This window comes from Athene noctua, chromosome 3 (genome assembly GCF_965140245.1).
Source record: "Athene noctua chromosome 3, bAthNoc1.hap1.1, whole genome shotgun sequence".
Taxonomy (NCBI): Eukaryota; Metazoa; Chordata; class Aves; order Strigiformes; family Strigidae; genus Athene; species Athene noctua.
The window spans coordinates 18,438,220-18,465,558 of NC_134039.1; the positions used below are offsets into that span (position 1 = coordinate 18,438,220).

Below are 27,339 nucleotides of genomic sequence, written 5' to 3' on the forward strand. Positions count from 1 at the left end.
CATCTCATAAAACTTCAGTCATCTGAAAGGAAGACAGTCACCCAGGTCTCCTCTTAGTGGAGAGAAATGCATGCCTCCCCAGGCCAGCTGGTGCCTCCCTGTACATGTCTATGACAGGGGACATGAACTGCTCTTTGGAGGTTTGCATCCAGTGACTGGTGAGTGTCTAGGTTTGTTAGGTTTGTCTAGACACCGGACTCTCAGACACTAAATTTAAGCAGGATAAATCACATTCAGTCTCAGCATGTTGCTGAGAAGGTCACGCTGCTGATAATTACGCTACATTCTGATCTTCAGTCTCCAGGGCTATCCATATTGGTGTGCTTAATTACCACTGACAAGGCTCCCTTTCTTTTCCATTCTCTGTCTAAATTCAAGTTCATGTCAGCCAAGGCCCAGAATCTGGTTTTTGGTTATAGAAGTCTATGAAAAATGAGGGTGTGCCTCTGTCTAAACAACCATCACCTGTCTCAGTTGAGGAGGCAGCAGGAGCGGTCCTGACTCTTTTAGTAAGGGTTATGAAGAGCATTACTTGATGGTCCCTCTGTTTCCTCTAAAGAATCCTTTCCTTCTATACAGTTTTTACAGATTTCCGCACATGACTTTTTGTTACCTGGCATGTTTAAATCTTCTCTTTTTATCTAGGCAAGTCCTTTGCTACTAGTTTCTAATGTTTGTTACTAAAAACTTGCACAATCTTTTGATGCACTGATAAATGAGCAGCAGCTATGGATGGAGTTTGTTCTGAAATGTTCTGAAATCCCTTTGCACTTATAACCTGTATTGAATAAGAGAATGTTTTGTATGTTGGTTTGTCCTGTCAGATTCCTTTCCTGCTAGCAGCACTTGATATGTTACATCTGTAGCAAATGGGCTTTGGAAGTGGAAGCCCATCTTGGACGGACAGTTGTCATCTTCCCAAGCAGTGTCAGACAGTTTTTCAGACACACTTCTCCCCTTCTCAGGAGCTTGTTGCTTTCTTGCTGTTTGTGGGTTTGAGAAAACCCTGCCTTGTGTTTCTGTACACTGTCTTGTCTTGTTCCAAGAGACTTGGAGTCTGAAAAAGAAAGAAAAAAAAAAAACCTAAAATGCTAATAAACTCCACTAATTGGAGATGTTTAGCCTGGTCAGGTGCAGGTAAGATGTTTCTGCCCAAGCCCTTAGAAGCTGAAGAACCTTTGTGGTAGGGCCTTGGAAGGTGCTGCTTTTGGAGTTAAGGGACAGTTTTCATTGTGGTCAGTTAGGGAAGATGGAGACACCTGTCACAGGTTAGTTTGACATGTGGCCATAGGCATGTAAGCCTGAAATCTCCGTGAAGTTCACCAGACATTTGCAGTCAGGGGAAGAATACCCAGCAGGTCCTGAGATGCAATAGCTGTAGTTGTGGTGGGAACCCTGACTGACAGGCTCCACAGTGTGCATGTGTGTATATGCTTGCATCTATGCAGTTCACCATGCTCTGTTTTTTCCTTTTGACAATTATTTTTGTCTCTTAAAAAGGGATTTGCCAGACCAAAACCTTCGTTAAGATATATGTGAGTGTGCATGGGTGGGTCTCTGTGTGTGCACTTCATTGGTTGTAGTGTATGTTCCTGAATGTGTTGGGATGCCTGTGTATGGGCTACAAATCCATGTGAGAGTGTACAGGCACAAATCTATGTGTGGGGGAAAGAGAGTGTGTATGCTAACGTAGGTATTTCATACTTACTTGTGTTGTGAATGGTTGTTCATGGAGACACATGGGTTGTTGTGTATGTAACTGAGTCTATGAACGTGTTTTCTGAGCCAGTGTGGCTATCCTACTGTGCAAGTTTGATCTGCTTATGGGTGGGTGTTTATATCTGAGAGTTTCCTGTATGCAGGCATGTTCATCTGCATGCCTGTGGGTGAGTGTACACTTGCATGTCAAGCTCAGCATATTTTTGTTAGCATGGCTGTGAATTCAAAAGTAGTGAGAAGACATGTACTAATGAGGCACACCCTCAGGTTGCCTTCAACATTTCTGAGTCCTTTAGGAAGCCTCCAGATAAAGCACCTCCGTGGTGTGGAGATCTGTCAAGCGATAAGTCCAATTGCATCACGTTAGGTCCACTTGCTTACTGCAGCTTGGGAACATCTCCCAGGTCCCCTCAACTATCTCCACAGGCTGAGATGTATCTCACACAACTGAGTGAGTGCAAAAGGCACAAAGCAAATTAAAATCTGGTGGGTTTGAAAACTTCAGTGAGTTGCACAGTTTCTGGCAAATTCACTTTTAAATTGCCTTACTTTCAAGGGGCATTTTCAGAACTTTGCTTCTCAGTTAGTGTCACGCAACTAACTTCCGAGCCACAAAATGAAGATTTTTTTCAAAATTTTCTGGAAATATTCCATTATTACATTTTGGGCCACTCTTAAGCCACTTTAGTTAAGTAAGTAAAGAGGAAGGGGACTTCTTAATCTGCTACTAAAAAAAGAATTTCTGAGGCAGAGACCACATCTACCATGTGTCAATTCTCTTTAAATGCTAAGACCAAGAATGTCTTTTGGGGAATAAGATGAAAGATGATGTAATATATGGGGCCTGGGAGGTAGGGCCTGTGGGTTGTATTCCTTGTACTTCGACTAGATCCCTAAACCTCAGTCTCCCCATCAGGAAATTGGAGATTGTTATTATTCCCTACATTAAGAAAGCATTGTCATTAGTGTTTACAAAACACTTTAAGTTCCTTAGAAGAAACATTAAGGTGGTAAAAATTATTACTATCTATTACAATAATAATAGGAAAGAAAATGTTATAGGAGTTGAAGAAAAACCAGAAAACTTGGAATATATTCTCCCAGAAGCAGCCCCAGGTGCAGACTTGCATTTCCTTCCTTTCCACATCAGCAGACACAGCCTGGAGTTGAGCGCTGTGAAGCTGACTGACAGCCTGCTGTCCCCTCCTCCAGGCAAAAGAAGTTGCTCATTACTATTTGTTGTGCTGTATCAAAGGGGGAAATCAAGTTTGATTTGTGCTCTGTGCTATGGTGCCCAAAGTGATGAAAGAAAAACAGTCAGACCCTGAGTCACTGGGAAAGCTGCTAATGTTAACCTTCCTTTCTCTCAGTCAGAGAGAAAAGCTGACACCTCTCTGGTCCATAGGGTCCTTTTTCCTTCACCCTTCCGCTGCTGGTGTCAGACCAAAGATTGACTGTGGCTGAGTCTTTGTTTGCCAGCAAAACAATGCTCACAGCAGTGACCACTGAGATGGATGAGTCCCTGTGGCCACCCAAGAGTTTGGCCCATCCAGCTGCAGCGGGCCGTTCATGGCATGCAGATGTGTGAGAGTTACAGAGGCGTGTTCAGGTGGGAGCATGTGTGTCTCCAGAGCACCAGCATAGGGACTAGTGACAGTGGGATGTTGTGTCTTTGTCTGTCTGTCTTGAAAGGACGTCGGGGAGGGAGGGTTTGCACCTACCTCTCAGCCTGTCACCTGGGGCTTCTGCCTGTGCTTCTGAGTGTGTCTGCATGTGTGGGTACCCCCGTGTTTGTCAGCTGTGTCTGGGAGCGCATGAGGATGACTGGACAAAACCATCTGGACTGGTATCCATCCTGCCTATTCCACTGAGTGACCAAACTTGCGTATCTGAGTGTGTCTGTGACCACCACACGAGGTGCAGAGGAGGAGAGGTACCCGTGACAGGTACGCAATGTGATACCACAGATGTGATAAGCCAGGGGGGTGTGCATGGATACAAGGTGAGAACTGTCAGGGATAGGGAACTGGTGACTTGTGGGGTTTTGTGAAATAATGGAGTATCTCCCTGCGTAAGTTGCGCTCCTGTTGTAGCAGTACATGTTTTCTGAAGAACGAGTATTGCAACTGGTTTGAGGGTTGGTGAAAATGGTGGGAGTTTTAATGGGAGAGGTGACAGAAGGAGAAAAAAAGGAAAGTACAATGTTGTGTGTGATCTGATCCATGGTGGCATCTGGGAGACAAAGGACCTGGGTGCTTCAGGAAGTAGCACCCCTATGCAGAAGGTTAGAGAAACCCAAAACCCATTTTGCTCTATTACTTCCCCTAGAAAATGTTGGTCAGGTCAGTTGTGCCCAGGTTTGCTGGGTAGTGGTTTGGTGTTTGTCTATCAGATATTCTGATATTCAGGAGAGCTGAGTACTTTACAGCTTGCACTTCTGAAAAGGTTTTAAAATTCTGGTAGGAAGTCGGCAGAGGGTTGCAGCTTGGTTGATTCCTGAGTACTGATGCAGTAAGGCCAAAGAGATACCAAAGCATTCAGCTCCCAAGAATACTTGGAGACCTGTACAGTGATTTCTCCTTTAGCCTTTTTTATTTCTGAAGTAAAGTTGCTCAGGCTTAAATCAGCCGCATGGGGCCTTTCCTTACAGTCATCTTGCTTTTGGTGTCAAGAGGCTTCATATGATTTGTCATGGGCTCCTGCTCCCATTCTTTGGAATATTTGACAGCCTATACTCAAGTCTCCCTCTCACCTTCTCCTACACTTCTCCCTTTTAACCCACCCACTGCCTTTCTTCCTTTTCTCCTTTGCTTTCCTCTCCCTTGTCTCCAGCCACACTAAACCTCACAAGTTCATTTTCACCCTCAATGAATGTGTCTGAAGGCAGAGAACCAGTGGCTTAAATCCTGCAGTCCTTATTCAGGCTGAACTGCCCCAGGGCATTCTGCCCGCACAAGGACTGGAGCAGTCAGCCCCTGCGACACAGTCCTATACACACACCCCCCCGCAATGGGAGCAAGGATCAGTGGAAGGACGACATACATCTAGCCTGCACCTCAGTTGGGACTGGCGTTCATCTCTGTTGCTGCGTCTGTCTGTCCGTCTTTCTGTCTCTGCCTGTCTGATTTTGTCTGCTTCCATGCCCTTTGCTGCTCAGATTTTGGCCATCAGCTGCCACTGGACATAAATCTTCGCAGGTCCAAGAACTTGCAAGTTCTTTTACCCAAACCTTCTGGAAGAGGCAGAAAACATCTCCCTCCCACTCTCCTTCTCTCTCTCTTTCTCAAGTGCCATCTGGGTAGCAGAGGCCTCCAAATTATGTAGCAAAGGGCAGGAGAAGCACAGTGGCTTCTTCTGACATCTTGTGTTGTTATACCCTTACTGCTGCCATCCTAGAACTTGAATGTAGTCCTGAGCTATCCCTGTGTGCGTGTATATGTGTGTATATATGACTTGGGGTTTTTTTTAAAAGCTACTGCTGAAATTGATGGGGGCGGGGGGTGTGGGGGGGAGTAGATTTAATATGCTTTTTAAAATATCCGGTGGTGGCCCCAGCTTCTGTGTGTAGGAAGCCATGTTGAAGCATGGTTGTAAGCCGTAGCAGTAGAAATTGCTAGCACTTTATTTTGCCTTTAGTGAACATCAGGAGAGCTGCCTTGAACTCTTTGCCAAATTAGGCTTAGATTGATTTGAATTTGATCACCTCCCATGCTAATCAGCAATTCTAGTGCATGTTTTTCACCCTGTGTTGGTAAGAAAGAAGTATGATAAGACTATCTGACCACAACCATGTTTGAACAGACTTACTTTTGTTTTATTCATGTATAATTTTGTCATGAAGATGGGGCCTCTTTTTTTTTTTCTCTTTGGCTTAAAAAGGTTGGTACTCTGAGTGCATTTCCAGGGTTCATAATGTGATTTACCCATTCAAGGAGGTGACTTTGGTAACCACACAACTTTTTCTATAAGAAAATCTATATGAAAAAAAAAAAAAAAAAACAGAAAAAAAAGTATGTCTTTTTTGCAGAAAATGAGATAGTAAATGCAAATTACTTCTTCCTCAGTTTTCCTGAGTATTTGAGCTGTTGCTGATGACTAGTGATATTATCACCATAAGAAGAAAGCATGTAGTTCCCACTTTGAAAGACTCTCCATACTATCCAGTTTTGAGGAAATAGCTCAATATTGTGATTTCCACAAAATTACCTGTTGTACTTGACTTCTGATGTTATTCCAGGAGCATGGAATAATCAGAACATATTTTAATGCAGGGAAGATTTAAGACTAGCATAAAAATAAATTTGCCTTACTGGATAAATTCAACCACACATGCTAGTTAATTAAAACATGAGAAACAGAAGATAAAAACTCCAGGAGAACAAATTCTTTAATTGTAAAAGCAGCAAAAAGAAAGCTAGATAGCCCTATAGCTGCAAGACTTAATGCACAAACCTGTCTGTAATCTTTCTGAATGAAAATGTTTAGAGCTGTCTTTGAAATGGTGGAGCACAGCATCTCACTGGCTGCACTGAGAAGTGGATTGTGCTTTTAGTTACTGAAAGCTTTCACATACCCAAAACCTTGGAAGGTTTTAAGACTTTTAGTGAAGGAGTCCTGTTTTCTTATTTGAGTGTAAATTATTGTTACAATAACAATGATAGCTAATAGTAGGAACACAAAGCACTACACACTTAGTCCTGTGTTGGTTCAGTTCTAAAATGTGTGACATAGATTTCAATACAAAGAGCTCTAAAAAGCCTACATCCAAATTTTCTGACCAGTATTTGTCTTTTCATTTTTCTATCACATCAGTTTAAAAAAAAAAAAAAAGTACGATATTCTGACATCAACATTTGTGATATAATACAGTTATATTTAATTTTCCTTTTAATTCCAATATGTTTTTCCACAAAGCTAGTTAAAACGCTCAAAAGATAATAAAAACCATTAGAACTACCTCAAGCTGCTTATATTTTCCATTGGCTTGCTAGCCAGGATAAATCATTCCTTTTGCTTAGCAAAAGTTTCTTTTAACTTTCCCTGAACTCTAATAGAGATTGTATCTTTATATGAATCCATAGAAAAATCTCTGACTCCAATTCCTTAGTCTCTGAATATATTTATGTTAATTAATGATAGCTCCCTAAGCACTGTAAGTTCGATGGTCAAAAAGGTGCTCAGGTGAGTTCAAATCCAGCTAGTTCTGTCATCTAAGGCAGTTCCTCGAAGCAGTTAAAGATGTTTTCTGGCATTTAATTCTCCTTTTGCTAAGACCTACTTTGTTGATAATGCCCAAGGAATTTTCTGGCGTCACTGCTCTACACATGCAGATTGCAGTAATAAAGGGTGCACAATCCCCTGTATTTCACTCGTTCAGTTTTGATGTGAAAGCTTCTGTTCTTCATCCAAATTACAAGAGCTTTTAACATCGGTACTCCAAGACCTCATTGCGTGCACCATCTCATACTATTATGCATATTTAGATATCTGCTAACGGGCTCCAGATTGCACTGCCAGTTGCAATGAAAGCAATGAAGATGATGGAAGAAGGGAAAACACACAGAAGTATTTTGTCTTCCTCTTCAACTTTCTCTTCTCCCCCATCCTTTTATCCCCAGTGACTTTCTCCAAATTTTGCTGAAATCTTGGGTAGCAGAGATCATGTTTCCCATTCCCAGGAGCACTAGTAGTAGTTTTCAACAAGACAGTAATTACCTCCCCTCCACCTACTGTCTGTCTTCAGCCAAGATACCTTCAGTCCAAGGGAAAGGCTACTCCCCTTTGTGAAGGTTCTTGTGGCAGGCATTCAGCAGCAGTTCATTGTGGTGATGAGATTTTTGCAAACTCAGATGCACAGACTAACAGGAATTTTTGAGGTTCCCATTAAATATAGGCCTGATTGTGGGTTTTTTGCTGGAAGGCAAGAGAATGTGGCCTCCCAGCTAGATTTCTAATCAAAGGTAAACACATATAAACTAATTTTACCCGTTCTATTATAGTCAGTGTATCTCCCTTATTTACTCCTCCCCCACTCCCTCTACACTCATACATACCAGCCAGGCAAACACAGGGGTTTTTTTATTTCTCACTAGACAACTGTTTTTAAAACGGCTATGCTCTTACCTTCCCTCGCTGATCTGTTCTTTGTGAAGACTGTCTGCCACAACATGCCATCAAAATGATTTCTGCTTCATATATCTTCCTAGACATCTGCTAAATAGGCCCCATTCCCTGCTGCATCCAGATAACCTAGCTGTAGTGACTGGATTGCTGCTTATGGTCAGCTGATTGATGGCAAAAAATGTGGTTCTGGCTCTATTTGCTAGTAAAACTCTTGCAGAGTAATGGGACATCCCAGCTGGTCACATCCCAGTCGCTCTCTCAAAATCCACTTTTAAACTCAGATACCAGTCAGCAGTGCTGTCTGCTGAGCCTTCTCTGAGTGATTGGGAGAAAATCTGTGTCAACCAAATCCAGATCAAGTGACATCTTTTTATAAACTGAACAGACATCAAGGCAAAGATGCCTCAGCAGTAAAGAAACACTTGTTAATAGAAAGGCACTAAACCAAATTGATATTTAGAACTAGGGATTTTGAGGCTCAACTGTTTGCCCAGACTTGAATACAGTAAATCACACACAGTAAGCATTACATATCATCCAAACTATCCCTACTATTTTTTTAACCAAATAATTCATCAAATCAATGATCATTTATTCTTGCAAAAAAAATGTTGCTCAGTAGCTTTGTAACAGCTAGCTGCCGTCTCCATATGACTACCTGTAACGTGCACTGATAATGCATGTGATTGGCATTTCCAATCCCAGAATGGCTTTTAGGCTTTATTGTATCCCATATTAACATACAGAAATCCAGTATGGCTCTATAGGCTGTTCTCTTCTAGGAAACATTCTGCATCAACATTAAATAACTTTCTAATTTAAAAGGCAATAAAAAGACACAGCCTGAGAAGTAAATACTAACCTGCTACAAATCTCACATGAAAATGGTCCACAACTAACTCTCGCTTTGGGCTGCTGGTATCTCTGGCTGTCCTCCCTTGAGCAGAGATTCATTACCCAAAAGTAACAGGGGCTGCTAGTTCACCTGTATCTACTGTCTCTTGCAATCCACAGTCCTGCTGCATTTGAATGGAGGCAGACTGGGTTTTTTCCTGTTTTCAATGACATGTGCAGTCTCTTTCAGCACCTTCTTCAAAGCATAAGATGGCTCATTCATCTTCACCTTGTCCCAGAGCCTTTGAGCTTGCCAAACAAAGGATCCTGGCAATACTGCATGCAGAGTCTTTGAGCTGGTAGAGTGTCCACCTTCCTCCCTGGAAAAACCTGCTCATGATCTAGTCTTCATCTGGCTCCATTAGTCCCCAGAAGAGTTATCATACCAAGGAGTGGGCATTTTGCTGCAGTCTGCAAGCCAGCTTCTGACCTTAGCACCACCAGTGTAATTCCCCATCAGTTATATGGGAGTTGCTGAGATGTTGCTGAATCTTCCTTCCGCATTCACGTGCTCCTGCCAACCACATGACAGTAAACCCTTCATACTGAGCTCCCAGCAAACCTCTTCACAGATGAAGCCCCACAAAGTCCAAGGGTCTCCAGCCTCCTTTCTGCCCTAGGCAGGTGAGGCTGCCCAGAGAAACCCCAGTAACACCAATACACAGAAGGCACCAAGTTTCAATCTGTTCTTCGTTTTTCCTTCTACCTTATCTTTTTCCCACACTATAGAATCCTATCAGCTAATTAATAAGTAATTAACGAATAGGCGTAGAAGCGCTCAGATGTTCAGTGCACAAGCACAGCCATGACAGAAGGAAGACATACTTCTGGGAGTTTGCTTAATTTCTCAAATCATCAGCCCCCAGAGAAGTTCAAGCCAGTAGATGATACTCACGCTTTCAGTACTAACAAAGTATTGCAAGGTGTTGGAGACAGGGAAAGCTCCTGCTTACTCATGGCTCAGAAAATTCATCTTAGAGAATAACTCTGCTGCTATTATCCTTTCCAAAACAGGCTGTGGGATGTTACAAGAAATGGAAAAATCAATACCTTATACAGTGCACAGCAGTGTGTCTTTAGAGTAACTAAGACTGATATGAATGCCTTGAACAGTCTTTCTTCTATTTCACTGCAAGACCAAAATCAGCGGCACAGTCTTAGTACACAAGAACCTTTGCAGGCCAATCCATGTCAGAGATCATCTCTCTACTTGCAGTCTTCTAGAGCAGCTGTGCTTTCACAACACTGCTACAGATAAGAAGTCAAGATGATGATCACAGAATTCTATGATTCTGTGATATGATTTATTTGGGTATTTGGGATGGGAGAACATGGATATGAAAAGAACTGTCATGTAGAATGAGTCAAAATCAGATACAGGCTGTGCTCCTTTTGGAAAACCAGTCCCACATATTTCCCTCCCTCTGTCCCTCTCAGACAATGAAAAAAACAAAAACAAAAAAGAAAAAACAATAATGATCAATGTTATAGACAACAGAAATCTTCCTAAAGAGGTGGAGGAAAAGAAGACTGCCTTTTCCATCGCAGTGATAAATATACTGCTGGGTTTGGTGTTTAAAAGCCATATTAACTTTGCCATAGGAAAGGCAGCACATTGGACTACTTAGGAGTAGCAATGAGGAAACCACTGGCATGGATGGTAATAATGCTGAGGAAAGCTGGAGACCTGGGAACTCTAAATTTTCACATTTCTCTTTCTCCATCTTGCTCAGTTCTGTATTCCCAGGGTCATCCCCCTCAGTCTCCTCTTGTCTGGGAGAGCCTGATGACCTCCTTGGGAAGCCCTTGCCCTTGCCTTTGATCAAGAATTGGTCAAGAGAAAAGGCAAGGTGAATTAAAAAAGTCTGCTCTGTCACACATGGCTTCTGGCAGAGTGTTGAAATCAGTAAAACCTCTCCTCAGCTGATACTCAAACCAGGAAATCCTTAAAGTCACTCCACCTGTAAAAAAAAAAAAAAAAAGTAAAATGTCCTGCACACAAGTAGGTTTTCAACATTTATTTTCATGGGTGGCTTTATCTTCAAAGCCTTCCTATCTAGATGTTCTTGAGCTTTTTCTGACTACCTGTCCCACAAAACACAAATTATAAAACAGGCAAGCTGCACCTGCTTCTCTGAGTCAGACCACTACTTGTACCTGAAGATGAGCACTACATCTCTGATAGTGTTTAATATCTACTTGTTTCTCAGGAGTCCCACAGGCTTGATTACCATAAGACTTGAACTCATCATTTACCCAGAGCTAATGAGAAGGATTATTAAAACATCCTGAAAATTAAGATTAATTTGCATAGATATACTTTACCAATTGTTCTACTTTTCTGAAAGTCATGGAAAAAAATAGTTTTCAGCTGTGTAAAAAGTGACTCTTTCATTAACTGTCCAGTAATTGTCAGTCTAGGGTAATCTGCATAACCAAATTAAAACAATTGACTTTCCTTATATTTACCTTAAGCACTTGGAACCATAAGATTACTGTCTGACAATTTCATGGATATATATATTAAATTAATTAATAAGCTATTCAAATTGGTATGATTTGCATATTTGAAGCTAATTAGAAAAGTGAGCTCTAGAATTTCAAAATTGTAGAACACATAGGAAATTAACAGAAAAAAACTGATAGCTGCAGGACTCATTTGCTTTAAAAGTTACCTTGACCTATTAACTGTATTCAAAACAGGCTTTTGTTGCATACCGATATGCTAATATTTCCCCTGAGATCTAAGATCATGTAGAACCTATGCGAGTATAAATGCATATATATTGCATTTGTATGAGCTAGCACTTGATGTCTGTTGACCCATATGGGTTAGTGCAGGCAGAAATGTAATGGCAAACATCATTGCAAGTGTCACATTTTTCCTAATTCCCCTATTGCACCAAATAAAATTTTAATTTCCCAGTGCAAGAGATTTTAATCTCTTCCGCAGAGCTGTCTGAGGATTAGTATGTTACATTGCACTGGGACAGGTCAGGGATTTTTCCAGGAAAATCAGCAAGGTGTTCACTATTTGTCCCAGAAAAGGTAACATCATACACCTTGATTCCTGTTCTCCTGTAAGACAGTGCCCTTTTCTAATAGGCATTAAAACATTAAAACTAAACCTCAATTTATGAAAATGATCCAGAAAGCCTCTGGTGCTTAACCCAGATTAGAGCTATAGGGTTTGATTTTTTGTTTCACAAAAGCCTCTTGTAACATTTTTTTCTGTTTTAAAATAGAATAAAAATTTTAAATTGCAAAATTTTCATTAAAAGGTCATTCCAATAGAAATAATTGAGGAAAATTAAAAAATTTGCTTAAGTAATGTAAAACCAGTTTAATCCAATATTGGGGGGAGTTTTGTAGTTATGTAACATTTCTAATGGAAATGAAAACTCAAATTGAAATGTGCAAGGACAAAATGTAAGATTTCAATCTTACACTTCTGAAATGCTTTTTTTCAAAATTGACGTGGTTCTTCAGAACATTTCACTTTCAGCATCAGCATACTTCTAACAAGATATTTTTGTTGAAAAAAAAAAAAAATCAAAATTCTGGCTAGTTTTATTCAAATTTTTCCCAGAAATTCTCAAAGTACTGCACACTTAATGGAAGAATCCAGAGTTTGAGTAGCCTGTCTGGCACATTTGGGTTTTTTTTCCTGCTAATTATTTGATTTCACTGTAAGTTTGTGGGAATTGAGAATTATGCCATCTGCAATCCAGTAGTATTCCCTGTCAGAGAAATACCAGATACATTTTTGCCTGGTCTTATAATAACTTCACAGACTTTGGTGGCAGGTGGATTATCTCTCGAGTTCCTGTGATTAAAACCACACACAGCAGTGGCAGACAGATGACTCTGGAAGGTGTTGTGGTAACTCCCCAGTATAATGGCAGGCTATTACCTGCCAGCAGCCAGGTTGACTTGAAACCCTGACTTTTTCCAGCTCTCCACAAAGACGTGTTACTCAGCCAGACTCCTGAGGTCACTTCAGACTTTAGACACTACAAACAGTAGAGAAAGTTTGGTGTCTTCTCTTATATGATGGCACTGATAATTTCTAAACATCTTTTTCTCCTATACTCTGCTAAAATCATGTTCTTCTTAAAGCTCATGTCCTTGCAGATCCCATCTCAGTGTGACCCACATGTGTGAAAGAAAAATCTCCAGAACAGTAGTGCTGTTGGCTTGTCATTGCCCTATTTGTGCCCTCTACATCCAGTCAAGGTGAAGGGGCCAAGCAGCTGCAACAGCCCTTCAGTTACTTCTCGCTCCCTGTAGCAACAAAATCAAATCACCGTTGCTCATCAGCTATCCCTTAATGAAACTTTTTCCCTTAAAATCTTACCTATGTTTGTATGATGAGTTAATTTCCCTAGAATGTCTCTTTCTGCCCTTCATTTTGTTTCCAAGAAGGTCACAGATGCAGTCTGGCTGAAGTAGGCAGGACTCTTAGAGGACATCTAGATACAAACAGCTTGAGCTAGAAAAGACCGATATCCTAGAACTGCAAAGGAGCTACACAGCACTGCACCCTGCTCAGGCGAACTCTGCAGTGTGGATTCTCAGAGGCATCCTCCCTGCAATAAGTAGAAAAAAGCAAGAAGTGAACATCTATCACCCTCTTCCTCATGGCAGAAGGCTAATAGAGCAATGGACAAATTTCCAACAGATGTGGAATTGTCATGGGTAACTTTTCATTCTCCAAATGTCAACAGCAATCAAGGAAACATCTTAGCAGACATCCATCACTAACAACAAAGTACTGCAGGTGGTCTCTAAGAACTTCATCCACAAGCCATATTTTCCTCAGTAGAGAAATATCATTATAGATTGTTTGTCACAAAAGGCAGCATAAGCACCTGACCATTTGTTTTCTTGAGAAATATGAAGATACTCTGTCATATCATGGTGCCAAAATCGCAAACACAGATTTCCTCTCATCTCTTCAAATCTAGGGCTACCAGGCAAAATTAGAAGTCTGCCATTGTACCACCTTATTGACTGAGACAACTCTGACTAACAAAGCAATAATAACACTGTGCATTTGGCTGCTTAAATGTTCCCCAGATCTAGCCAGACCAAAGTTCTCCACAACATAAAGGTTGAATTCTGTCTTGCCTACGAATGGAAGAAGTCTGGTTAGAAAGTTAAACAACTATTAGCAAGGAAGTTTTACTCCTTAAACATCAGAAAAGGATAGTTTAGACTTCCTAGCAAAGACTGGATCCTCTGAAGGAGCTGAATTCATCTTCAGTGTGTCCTTCGGTGTAAAAAAAATTACTACCATCAACCGTGCTGGTAATGGGAATGACACCTGCCTGTACCATCATCTCAGTGGCACTCAGGCTTCTGCAACTACTGAGGTCAAGGAGCCTCCTTGGATATATTAAATATATGCTGTACAAACCTAATGCAGCTCCTCTTCAGGCATTTCAAGGTGCTGCTTCTCTGGATAGCCATTATAGTTGTCGGCAAACCACCCAGGGAACTCAAACCTCTCAACACGGTCCTCCATCTCCATTGTTCTACAGGGATGAGGTGGGATTGATATCTCTTCTCAGGATTTTTCCACTGAAACTTTCACTGGAATCTATTTATTAACACACCTTATTTTTTTATTTCCAAATCTTTACCTATCCAGAAGATATTCTAAGCCATTGACATTTCAGGGGGCTTTGATACAACCATGATGGCACAAACTCTTTGGTCTTTTTGCTCATTTTTTTGCTCCTGTCTTTACAGCTCTGAAGAACCAAGTCATCCCTTCTCAGAATTTCAGGATGGATTATATTACAGCATAAACATCATACAATATTGACTGTTACATACTGCTCTTGAAACATTGAAACTGGTTCTCCTGGAATGTAAATTTTATCCTCTCCTAGCTTCCAAAGCATTCATGCTATAATCAGGATTTGGAAACCCATAAACACAACCTGTTAAAAACTATTTCCTTGACTTGATGGCAAGATCAAACACCAAGTTTGATATTTGAGTCAGTATGGAGGTTCAGGAGGCTCTGATGTACCCATATGGAGGTGGTACGTTCTTTGGAAGTAGCCACCAGTAAGCCTCGCCTACACAGGTGGAGCACAATTATCAGGAACACAGTACTGTCAGTTACCGTATTTGGTGCTGTGGTCTCTGAGATTTTAAGTCTTTCTCCATTAAATAAACCTGTCTTCTTTCCCAGAGACTTCCATATCGGAGATCCTGAATTCATGATGGGCATAAGCTGTGCCTTTCATTTTTGTGCCTGAAGGGACTTTAAGGATGCACACAGGTTAGCAGCAGCTCAAGCAATGCATCTGTTTAAAATATTGCTGCTCTGGTACACATTGAACATAGTTAAAATGAGATATATACAGGCAACAATATTCTGAGGAGCTTTTCAGACATGCTTCAGGGTTCCCTCAGTGTTTATCCTACTGAATTTTTACTTTGGCTTCTAGAACCTGATTTTCTGTTTCTTGACCTCTTCTGCTCCTTCGAATCTCTATTACCTTTTTTAATATAGTAATATCAAGAGGGGGAAAAAAAAAGTAATGACCGAAGCAGTTTCATTGCACTTGTCCCCATTGAGGGTCTTTACATGGATGCATCCTGCCTCAGATACTTCTCTTCCCACTCTTAGCCTGCAAGTTCCCTTCTACATTACTCTTAATATGCCCCTGGTCTTGTTTCTGATTTACACTTCACGTCCCTTTTCTCTATGATAGAAATTGTGCAAGAGCATCATCTCTTGACTGATCGCACTGTTATTGTTGTTGCCCTTTCTTATTCAGTTATGTGTATGCTACTTAGCCCCCAAATGATAAGAGCAGGGTAGAATACCTGAAGTTCCTTTGCAGGTTCGACCACGTGCAGGAGGAGACATGGCTGCAAGTAAAACAGAGTACAGTCAAGGCCACCTTTTGTTAAGTGGTGTAGCTTCTCGAAAAGCTCTTTCAAAGACATGAAACAGAGGAGGATTTGCTTTTGTACATTGTTCTGAGATTTGTAGAAATGAAATTCCATCCACTTCAGATGGGCATTAGACACTGGCTTTAATTCCAAATACCTATCATAAAGCCTCCATCCCTGGGAACTGATGTGACTAATATGTTCTCAGGTGCCAGGTGCCTGTCTTTGTCCTAAAATTGGCATACCCACATCGCTTGCAAGGTTGAAGGTTCTCAGAAAATCTAGCAATAGCTCTCTTGGCTTTATAGTTAGGACTGGCCACCCTTGGAAGTCCCAGTAACAGGTTCTCAGATATCTGTGCTCAGGTCCGTATGGTGACTTTTTGACACAGGTGGAAATGGCAGGATTTGACTTCTCTCTGAAAACTTCGTGGATATCAGAAAATTTATTCAGTAACCCACAGCTGGGGGTTGATTTCCCCCTCATATGTTCATGCATAAAATACTGTATGCACAAGCAGATCAGGAACTTCAGCCCACAGTGCTACAGTTTGTACAAATGCCACCTGTCAGCATTAACAAAAACTTTCCATGCTGCTTTTGAGCCTTTAGTGTAGGTAGTGACATAATTTGCTACATATTTGACCCCTCTTAAAATACAGGCTAGTTAGCTCAGGAAATAAGAGAAAAGTAAGTCAACCTCTACTTTACTTTCTTAACTGTGCCAAAGACACTCAGAACCTTTGGTTTTTAGTTTTTCAACATGATGCCAACTCCTCCGAGTTGAGCATCCCATATCAACACTGCCTTATGTCATATCCTTTTATACAGATTTTTTTATTCTGTTATGTTACTATTATCTGCAATTTTTGATTAAATATTAACAATATCAAAATGACAGTTGACGTATAATAATCCACAGTAATTTACAAGGCTTCTTCAGCCAGTCAGTCACAGCACTGTCAGCCAGGAAGGATGGAGAATCCTGAAAGGTGCTGAAAATTTTTGGGCTTCCTTCAGTTAGTTTGAAGGGGCTTTGTACCTTCACAGAATCAACTAGGTTGGAGAGGATCTTGAAGATCAGCAACTAGCAGAATAAGGGTCCTCCTATTGTTAGAAAAGATGATTTGCAAAACTAGAAAGAGGAAGGGGGATGGGACAGGGAAACTCTTTGCTGGAAAGGAGATGTTTGCCCAGCAATATGAAATCAAAACCTATGCCTGATCTGTAAGAAATTTCTCTATAGGCACCACTCTTTTTTTTGGTATTCAAGTCAACTTTTGCCTGTATGTGATCTTAAAAGAAAACACAAGAGCAAACATGTGAAAGAGGAAGAAAAAGGTAATGAAAGCCAACACTACCAAACCAGTGAATTAACCCAAAAGACTTAGATGTTTAGGTGTACCTTGGGTTTTTAATTTTTGTCATTTTCCTATATAACCAAATAGGCTGTGCATCCAAACTACAGTTTTTATTTTGGTTAGTGCAGTTCTCTTGGAGAGCAGAAGCATACTGCAGGAGTCTTCCATGGCACTAGAGGTGATTTCTGCCACTGGCAGAAAAAAAAATACATCAGTTACAGCTTTGCTAATGTAGTCACAGGAAGTAATGACAGACAGGTTTGGCAAATGGGGCATATGGTAGAGCTTAGGCCTGAAGGATTATGATACTATTGAACTGAAGGACTCCCAATAAAGCTGGTTTTACTTAATTTTCAATTCTGCTTCTTATGCCTAAGGGTACTTGCAGACTTGGGTGGTTTTTAGAATTGCTCTCGGTATTGGAAATGGCCACAGAAGTTAATTAAGAAATGTCAGGCAGAGTGTTTGCAGCAACTAGACTCTTCCAGGCATGACCAGGGCTTGGCTCAGCTCAGCTTGGCCTTCAGGGACACATCCATTGGGTCCCTGGAGCTTTGCTGTGAGGTAGGTGAAGGTACAGCAAGCTAACCAGATTTACCAGCTCACTTTCCACAGCTGGTGGTGGGTGTTGTAGTGTTGCTAAGAGCTGGTTAGACTGTCCCAACCCATTGTCTTAGTAATGCAATGTTATGACCCAGAATTATCTGTAAGAGAATAGGGATACATAAATAGAAAGTGTTGCTTCAACACTGGGATATTATGGGTTTACAAATCAGACTGATGCACTAGAAGCTGGCTGGTCCCTATGCAGACATGGTCTGGATTTGAGTTGAGGAGCTAAATCAGTCCCTGTGTTGAACATGATACTAGTGATACAAGAAACATTTTAATAATATCAATACCTCCACTGGAGATACTGGGTGCAATTCACATGTGGTGATAGCAGGTACGGCTTACCTCAAATTCAATGGGAGTTGTACCTACTTCTGCCATGGCCAGCTTTGATCCTGGGTGTCCTGGGGAGTAAGCCCAGCCTCTTGTGCATTTCTTTGAAACTCCCTTTTGCCCTCTTCTACGATTTTGTTGCTCCTGTGTTAGCCAAGACCTAGTTTACTAGGGCTCTTGATTGGAGACTTATTACAGCTTATTTCTGTCTGCCTTTCTTTAAAGCCAGCTGAACATACCCAATGCTCTTCCTCTATGGTAAGACCAAAAATACAGACCACCCTCCCAGCTTCTGTGACACTCTTTCTAACACACTCCTTTATTCTCTTCCCCGTGATCACGACTTTTCTCTCCAAGCCCAGCCTAGTTATTTGTGCATGAAGCTGCCATGTCGTGTATTGGTGTGAGTCTGGTGTTCACATGAGCTGTGAATATGCTGCACATGTGTATTTCTTGTGCATCCTGAGCTTTCCTTTGGTCAAGTTAACTGTCGTTCTGCCTTCTAATGAATCACCAAGAGAGAACTAGACCTGGTAAGATTTCTTGTTAGCAACAAGCTGTGACTCTATCAATGTGATGCTGAATAAATTTGCAATGTGACTTCACGTGCAAGCGGCCAAACTAGAAAGGATTGGGACTCTGAAGTTACTCTTCAATGAGGTGATTCACTGTAACATTTGAGTTCGTACATTGCACAAAAAAAGAGTATGCTGTGCAATGGTGCACACAAATTCTGCTGCCTTGGTGTACAAGGCAGTTTGCACACCACCCCAATAGAGTTATAGTAACTCCAGTGTCTTGATTGCCACTTTGCAGAATTTCCCTCCTCTGACAAGGATATGCCTTGAAAAGCTGCATGAAAGCCAGCAGAAAGCAAGCAAGGCTACTCAAGCACCAGCTAATCTGTAGCCACCTAGTCTTAAAATGACCATAATCTCCTGAGGCATCACTGTTTTTGGCTAAGTGGTTTAGATGCCAGTAAACTGTAGATTTGCATCAGGGAGGAATTTGTTCTAGTTTATCTGCTGCTTAGACTTTGCCTACTCCAGGACCCTAGGAGGACAGGGATAATTTTCTGCCTATAGTAGCTGACTTCTCTCAGCAAAAGATGAAGGAATGCTAAAACCTTTGTCCAGACCCATGTCTGAGCTTGCTGCGAGCCAAAGATAAGCTAACAAGAGCAGCAGCAGGGAGAATAAGAAAACACTTCTTTTTTTCTTTTTTTTTTTTTTTTTGGTCACAACCAGAGCAGTACTGTTATCCACACAACTTTTAAATTTGGACTTCGGCTTTCTTTTACGTGTTATTTGAGTTTAGATTCTTAGAGAAAGTGGAAGGGAGGCCATAGGACTTCTGCAGGATTGGGAGAGGTGGGTGACCTTATAGTTAGCCTTTTAGGACTGTAGTGCTGAGAGTACTGAATGCTATGATTTTTGATTTCTTGGAGTCACATTCCATCCTCACCTCAGAGCAATTCCCTCTGATTCGTTGAAGCCCTCAGCCTGTTGTCCAAGTCAGAAAACAGGAATGATGTGAGATGTAGGGAACACCCAGGCTTTTCCTTGTCACAGCCTGTTCCCCTAATATTTTTCACCCAGTTACTGCACGGGTAGCAAGCATCAGCCTTTGCTGCAGACTGGCAGAAGCTACCCAAAATAACTGCTGGTGATTCACCACAGACAGGCAGAAAGACAAACTGCAGCTGGAGTGTAATCCTGAACTATTGCACATACAGTGCTGTGCTTTCTGTGCAAGCGGGGTTTGCACACACTAGCGAGCAGCTATGGCCCCTGCCTGCCCCCACGGCTGCACAAGCAGGGGCTGAGCGTCAGTCTGCTCATCCTGGGATGGAAACAGAAGCACACACAGCACACAGGTATGTGTCCTCATCTGGACATTTAATCCCAGAAACATACATGCAGGTGGTTCCTGTGCCTGGGGTTTTATCAGGAGCAGACAGGCAAGCAGCTGCTTGTTTTCACTGCCCGGTGACAGGAAATCCAAAGGGTCTGTTCTCTCTTGGTTTACACAGTGGTGAGTAGTTAACATCAGGGGTGATCTGCACTGTTTCTTCCTCCTAAATGTTGCTCTTCCGGTGGTGTTTAGATGCAAACTGCAGTCTCTGCAGGCTGGGTGGGGAGAAAGAGAGCGTTTCTGTGCACTTCTTTGCTCCACAGCAGTTCAAGTGGCAGGGTGACAGTGTTATCTCCCCCTGTGACAGAAGGTCATATTCCCACAGTACTGCTAGCAGAAACCACCAGCTCCCCAGGCTTTGCACAGTATTTCAGGGGGTTAATGAACTGGGAAACACAACATTTTCTGTGCCTTGCATCCCCTCGAGTTAGGCAGAGGGTCTGCTGCCAAGGCCCAGGTGAGCCTCCGGCCACAGCAGTGCTCAGATGGATGTTGCCTTCACATGTGTGAAGGCTGAGGAACGTCAGAGCTGGTTACAGGCCCAGGGGAAAATGCTTAGGGACAAAGCAGATGCTGTGAGAAAAAAACAGGCTAGAAGAAAGACTATTTTAAAATACTGCACACTTGAACAGTAGCAGTGAAACCAAAATAAAATATTTTTTAAAAAACAGAAGTCAGTGCACAGACTGTGGGAAGTACAAAGGGGTCATGAGAAAAGCAAAAGGCCCGAACACAGAGCAGCAGGAGTGAGCGACCATGGCCTGGCCCCCAGAAGCATGGCCATAGCAGCACAGGGACAGCGAGGTGCCAGGGACAGCTGCAGCTGGGCAGGGGCCAGTGCATGCCATGCCCCAAAAGGGTATCACACCCTGGAGCAGACCCAGGACCTGCTACTGTTTCCCAGCAGAGCAAGTGACACATGGCTGATGCCCGATACCAGATTCACCAGAACTGCTGGCTGAGGCACCCACTGGAGTAAAACATCCAAGACAGGTCAAAAGTGAAGTGTCTTTCTCCTCCAGTACAATGTCAAAGGAGAATTGCATCTTTCAAATGTGAGGAGGAGATGTAATGGAGGGGTTTATACCATAACATATCCCTAATCCCCAAAAGTCCAGGCAACGTGAAGGGAGAAGCTGATGGCCTCAAGAGCCCTCATAGAGTAGCCTCACTGCCATGGGAGAGAGGGCAGGCTTGACCAGCCTTGGCCCATCCCTGGCGTGCTGGGGCAGTGCAAGCCCAGGGAGCAGTACAAGGACAAGGAACAGTGCAGTGAGCTCTCAGCGTAGCATCCTCTGTGGCCCAGGGCCCCTGTTCCTCCCGTGCTGTTGTAACTCCTGCCTCTGTGCCAATGGCTTCCAGAATGCAGAGGAAAACTCTCGTATCTCAATCACCTTCTTCCGACTCTTCCGCGTGATGCGTCTTGTGAAGCTCCTGAGCCGAGGGGAGGGCATCCGGACACTGCTTTGGACCTTCATCAAGTCCTTCCAGGTATTCCTTTTCTTATCTTTAAGTAAGACCTAACTTCTTTTTATTTCCCCTTGATGGCCTCTTGGGGATGGGTTTCACCCAAGTGCTTGAGATCAAAAGATGCTGGTCAGGACTGTATGCACCAATGACAGGGGGCACGAATGAGAGTCAAGTAAACAGGACTTGCAGGGGATGGCTGCCTGGGTATGAGTTTCATCTTTAAAGCATGAGTCATTGCTTGAGACCTTCCTAAACAACCTTGATAGTTCAGTTCAACTCAATTACCACCTGTCTATAACCCTTCAATTTCCTTTTTTTTTTTTTTTCTATTTTAGCTGTATATCATATCTGTTGCTATAAGCGAAATACACAGCTATGGGGAAGGCCTGGGTCTCAATTAAGTTTCCTTTAAGCCTTGTTTTGAGGATTTCCAGTGAGTATTAGAGATGTGTGACCTCCATGCTTTCATCCAGGAAGAATTTCACCTTTTTGGCCTCACACTTTTGGCCCTGGTAATGATGCCAAGTTATTAAATTGCTGCTGCTTTTGCCCCAGAGCGAGGTTACATTTTTGTGATAGGTAAAATACCAGAGTGGATAGGGGAAGGCAAAGGAGACCAGACTGAATAAAAATCATCACCTTTGGGAAAAAACAAACACCAAGAGATAGCTATTTGCTAGAAAAACTGCTTCCAAACCAGACCCTAACCTAGCCATTTATAGAAAAATGGTAGTTAGAGATGAAACATAGCATATTCCTGCATTTTACAAGTACTTGACCTGGATTTACTGGGCCAGCATAACCTGGATGTTAGCTGGGGCAGGTCTGGAGGAAGGGTCAAGGAGAGACAGCACAGGAATACATATTGTGGTCTAAGCATGAGAAAAGATGCAGGACACACCACTGGAAAAAAGCATGAAAAAGCAACACTCAAGTCTTGAAACAACAGCCATATATCCCTCAGACTGAGGCTTTAAATGGTCAATAGCATTTGTATTGACTCAAATGGGAAAGGAGCTGATTTACGCTTTAAAACTTAAACCTCACCAGCTACAACACAAGCTGGGACCAAAGCCTGCAGTGCTGTGAATCCCCACAACTTTTGTTTCTGTCAGCAGAAGTAGCACATGTGTACCCTAGGGATCAGTCTGAATCTTTTCTGATGCAGCTCTCAGGTGGTCTTGGTATCCAGACCACCAGGCTCATGCAAAGGGCTCTCATTTTGCACACTCCGTGACTGCCAGAGGATCTAATACTGCACAGCAGTATTCCGACACATCTGTACCACAATCAGCTTTTCCCATTGCTTACATGGTTGCTAACTTCCAGGTTGTTATTTGAGCAGCTCTAGTGGGAACCATTTTGAACGCCTGCATAGGAATGAGATTCCTTTGGCATAGCTCAGCCACCCCTGATGCAGGGGACAGAGTCACACTTTCCAGTTCCTTCTTCTCCTCCCCTTGCCCCTGTGCCCTTCCAGCCTCTTTAGCAGTAGTTCACTCTTACCCTGAGCTCAGCTTGCCATTACTCTTGGCTGGAGAGGATGAGATGGATGGGAAAGGGAGTGTCTGGTACTTCCCTCCAGTGACCTTCAGACCTTTTTGATTGGAGAGTCACTTTTAGGCAGGGTTGTAGGGTGATGGGAGAAAGTATCAAGGGAGGTATCTTCCACAGCAGAGAGAAAAAAAAAGGCACTGCAAGCAAGTGCCTTTTCCCTTGAGAGCCTTTAGCCATTTATAACATGGTATTCTTTGCTCAGAGCTCCTCCTCTTGCGACTACTGGGAGGCTCCTCTAGTAGCTAAGAATAGCCACTGTGCAGAGCTCTTAATTCGGCCACTCCCACTGTCAAAATCTGAGATCCCCCCCAAACTTTGTCTGGCATGGCTCTCCTCTGTGTCCTCACATGCTTCCAGGAAGCGTCTGCTCACACAGGGCAGCCTAATAAGCAACAAACTTTTGCTGGCGTTCAGATCCCATTGTAATTCCCGTGTGCCCTGGGCATGGAGCACAGTGCTCACATACAAGTTGGGGCACTGGTCAGAGGAGTGTGTGGTGGGAAAATGCTCAATAGTGTTTCCGCCTGCAGAGATAGCGACATAGCCCAGGCTGGTGAGTGGGAGGAGTAGGAAGTGAGAGGGGTGCTGAGGGCAAGGCAAGGCCGTGGGAATCACAAGAACAAAGTGGTAAAGCCAGGGAAAGATGGAGACAGAGGAGAACAAAGCCAGAGGAGTGGAATACAGGAGGTGGGGAGCTGAAGGAGAATAAGTGGCAGAGATGAGTAGGGAGGTGCATCGGTGGAGAAGAGTAGGATGAGAAGAACATGGAAAGGAAGTGGAGGGCCAGATGGCCAAGAGAGAAAACACTTTTCCCATCCCCATTTAAAAAATAGAAGAACTGGTAAGGTTATGCACTTCAGGTCCTGGCCAGACACTATCCCAGGAGCATTTCTTGGGTCTTGTGTACTTCTGTGTATTAAGTATCAAATAGATCATCACAAAATGTTTGAAGCATGGTGTATCTCCACTGACATTGCGAGATAACCATACAGATTTGTCTGACCCCATAAAACACACAAGAATCTGTCCCTAAGCCTCAAGATCATGATTACAGACATTGTTTAAAGGTTTGAATTTTTGCCATTTTAATATTCAGATCTCTTTGAGATGATTTCTGTAGATCTTAGTAAAATCTCCATAGTAATCAGTGAAAATTTTTCCTCAATTCTTCCTATAGGATTTAGCCCTGTTAAATTTAGGCATAAACTTAAAATGTGTAAATAATCTTATATTAAAAAAAATAATCATGTTTTAGGCTTCTTATGCTCTGTGAAATGGGGTGTTCAGAATCCAGGTCAGGGGCTGTACTCTCATTTTCAGGATGTGTCTGCCCATCACCTCAGAAGTGAGGTCTTGAAATCTCTAGTCTCAGGACTAGATTTTTCAGAAGCAACAGAGTAGAAAATTCCTCCTCAAAAGCCTGAACATGGGAGGTCCTGAGCTGTGCCCTTGATTCCTTCTAGTGGCAGAGGAAACTGATAGCACTCAGTGATGTTTGTACAGGCCTCTTCCTTATGAGGCAGCTCTGCGTATCAGGGCTCCGCATTTCCTCTTCAGCAGCTGATCACAGACACTTAGTGCTTTGCAGACACCATCGGAGACACCTAACACTGAACAGGGAACAAAGCTGAGATGCTGCTTTAGGTACTTAGGAAGGTACCAGGCATTGTTAGCAGAAGCCTTGAATTTCGATCTCAGCAGCTGTTGCCGTTATTATTTCATCAGACTGGATCCAGAAAAAAATCACATTGCTTATAGTGCCAGAATAATGCTGGTTATCAGAGTTTTCTCCTCATGGTAAGCATATGTAGACACACTGGTTTTGCCCTCGCTTTTCTCACTCAGTCAAGGGCAGGACTGACGTGAAGGCAGCAGAGCTACACCGGCAGGAGTGGGAGCAGGGGGAGAGCCTGCCTGAGCTGGGTGGCAGCACGTGGTGGCTGGGAGGGCAAGCAAATGTGGGCCTGTAGAGGCATCTAGTGGCTATCTAGCCAAATTACAGGCTCGATGTTTGGGGACAGCCTCCGCCCAGTTTCCCAAAGCCAGGAGCATGAGCCAGGCTCCAGTGTGTCGGGCTCTGTAGAGACACAGTGCTCTCTCTTTTTTCTTTCATTTCTAGGCTCTCCCCTATGTGGCTCTTTTAATAGTGATGTTGTTCTTCATCTACGCCGTGATCGGGATGCAGGTAAGTGATGCTAAAGAGCTCATCTGTGTTTGTCTTCTCCCGTTAGAGTTTTGTTAACTGACTTATAAAGTAACTAGATCAATGTGTGGTTGTAGGGGCTTACAAGAATGTTTTACCCATTAAGGTAAGACAGCAGATAACTTTGTTGGAAAACATTGTCTGCCTATCCACTTCCAACAGGAGCAGAACACACTCCAGGAAAAAAAAAGAAAAGCCACAACCCATTTAATGGCAGAATGCAATATGCAAACAGTAAAAGGACTGTGCCTCACTCATTGGTTCAAAGTAGTTGTTTCAGTGGGCTTATGGCCATGCTGCACTGAACAAACCCAATTTTTCTTTCCCATCACTTTCACACTGGCGTAACTTCTGCTGAGTTGTAAAGAGCAGCTTTTGATTTACACCTGTGAAGGTAAAAATGGGATCAAACCCATCATACTGACACACTGTGTTTGTGCCAGTTCTTCAGGAAGTTGCATCAATACAATTTTCTATTCAGTTTGCAATATGAACTTGGGACCAGCCTGAGCATTCACCTATGCAAGGAACTGTTGTTGCATACAGACCAGTGAAGAATGGATGCGATATAGGCCCAGTCTGTAACAGTCTCAGCCTCATTTGCTGTGCTGCTTTTCAAACTAAGCTTCACTTTCCACTTCTGTGTTAATTAAAGATCTCAGACAAGTCAGCCACCTGGGACCAGAGACTAAAGTATAGAAAGGCATGGCGTGATTGCTTCCAGAGGTCATCAAACGTGACAATCTTCTTGGTTTCACAATGCCGACAGAATTTGTGACAAAAATCATCTGACCTCTGTGACCTTGTTTTAATTTGTTTCTTGTTATTATAATCATATCTTTTCATAGACTCATCTGCTCTGCCCCAGTTTGAAAAATAAAACTAAACTTTATTTTTAATTATCACAGGTTATCTCAATTGCCTCCAGTAATTACAGCTGTCCTTTATTCTACTAGGCTAATACTGTAAACTTGACAGTTTTGCCTTTGATACCTAATGAGTTCAAATGGCCAAGATCTTACAGGATTACCTGTGCTATACAGGAAAATCACTTGAGACTATTACACTAGTGTTATGTAGCTACACAAAGCATTAAAAATGTCTTCCAAGCACCCATGTGGATGGGGTCTACAATGACCAGGGCACTCAGGGCTAGATGTTTTATTCTGTAATTCTATTCCCTTCTCTGTCAGCTAGTTCTAAGTTGGCTATTTAAGCCTTGGCTTACATTCAAGCCTCTGTTTAAATCATCTCAGCAGCCTGAAGATCATACATCTGTCTTTCACATTGATCTAGATTACTAGCTTGCTTTCTGCCCTCCTGTCTTCCAATGAGAAAGCCAACTTTTCTCATTTTCCCTCTTTGCTTAGAGCCAACAGACCTATTATCATCACTTTTTGTCCAAAAAGCATCTCAGACGTTTTGTGTGCTGCTCTCTTGAACCTGCTGACTATACATAGAGTTCCCTCACATGCAGGGACACGTAGGAAGGAAAATCTTTCCTCACTCCATTAAGCAGCTATCTTGAAAGACTAGATGTACCAGAGCTGATGAAAATATAAGAATTTCCCATATAAAGGAGACCTACCACTTTATCTCAGCTACTACCCTGACCTGGAGCATAACAACATTCAAGCCTCACTACCTAATGTGCTCAAGTGGAAAAATCCAAACTGATGCTGATAGATGAAGCCACTCACATCATGGCCCAGGAGGCACAGACTGGAGAGGCCATATGAGAGAACCTCTACCTACAGCTCCTTATAGGTGCCTGATGCAAAGCACCCCTGGTAGCTGCCACCAGTGCCTCGTGTGTGAGGGGAGCTGCAGGGTTGAAAGGAAAATCAGACTTCCAGCATGGGAAGTTCCCTTGCCTACGCTTGGCTGAAATTAAAAATATGGGCTGCCTCAGCTCAAACTGCCTCTGAGCATTTAAACTGTCCTCCTACTCCTCCTGAGGGCAGCTGGGACTGTCACTGCTACCCGTGGCGTGGGGGTGGTTGGGGCTGGGAAGGCCCACATGTCCATGAGGCACCCTGCAGAAAGCCGCCATGTACAGACCCTCCCTCCCACCTGCCATGGCCTCCCCACCATTGTCCCTGTGCTTCATTTCACATCGTTGTTTCTCTTGGGGTATTAATTATCAGTGACATTTGCTTGAAAAGAAGCTCCATGTTCTCTCAGAGCTGCTCTATTCCTGCTACTTGTTTTGGCTACAAGATTACAGCTCTTGGTCCTT

The 27,339-nt window shown here is 42.7% G+C and overlaps 1 protein-coding gene across 4 annotated transcripts in view; it reads left to right on the forward strand.

Moving 5' to 3' along the window:
* CACNA1C (calcium voltage-gated channel subunit alpha1 C) overlaps positions 1–27,339 on the forward strand; it is a 491,623-nt gene that overhangs the window by 433,156 nt on the left and 31,128 nt on the right. For all 4 annotated transcript variants that reach the window (XM_074902152.1, XM_074902151.1, XM_074902149.1 and 1 more), the window contains 3 exons: positions 18,182–18,214; positions 21,233–21,361; positions 25,017–25,082. In XM_074902152.1, the coding sequence (XP_074758253.1) occupies positions 18,182–18,214; positions 21,233–21,361; positions 25,017–25,082 (228 nt within the window). The remainder of the gene's footprint in view (positions 1–18,181; positions 18,215–21,232; positions 21,362–25,016; positions 25,083–27,339) is intronic.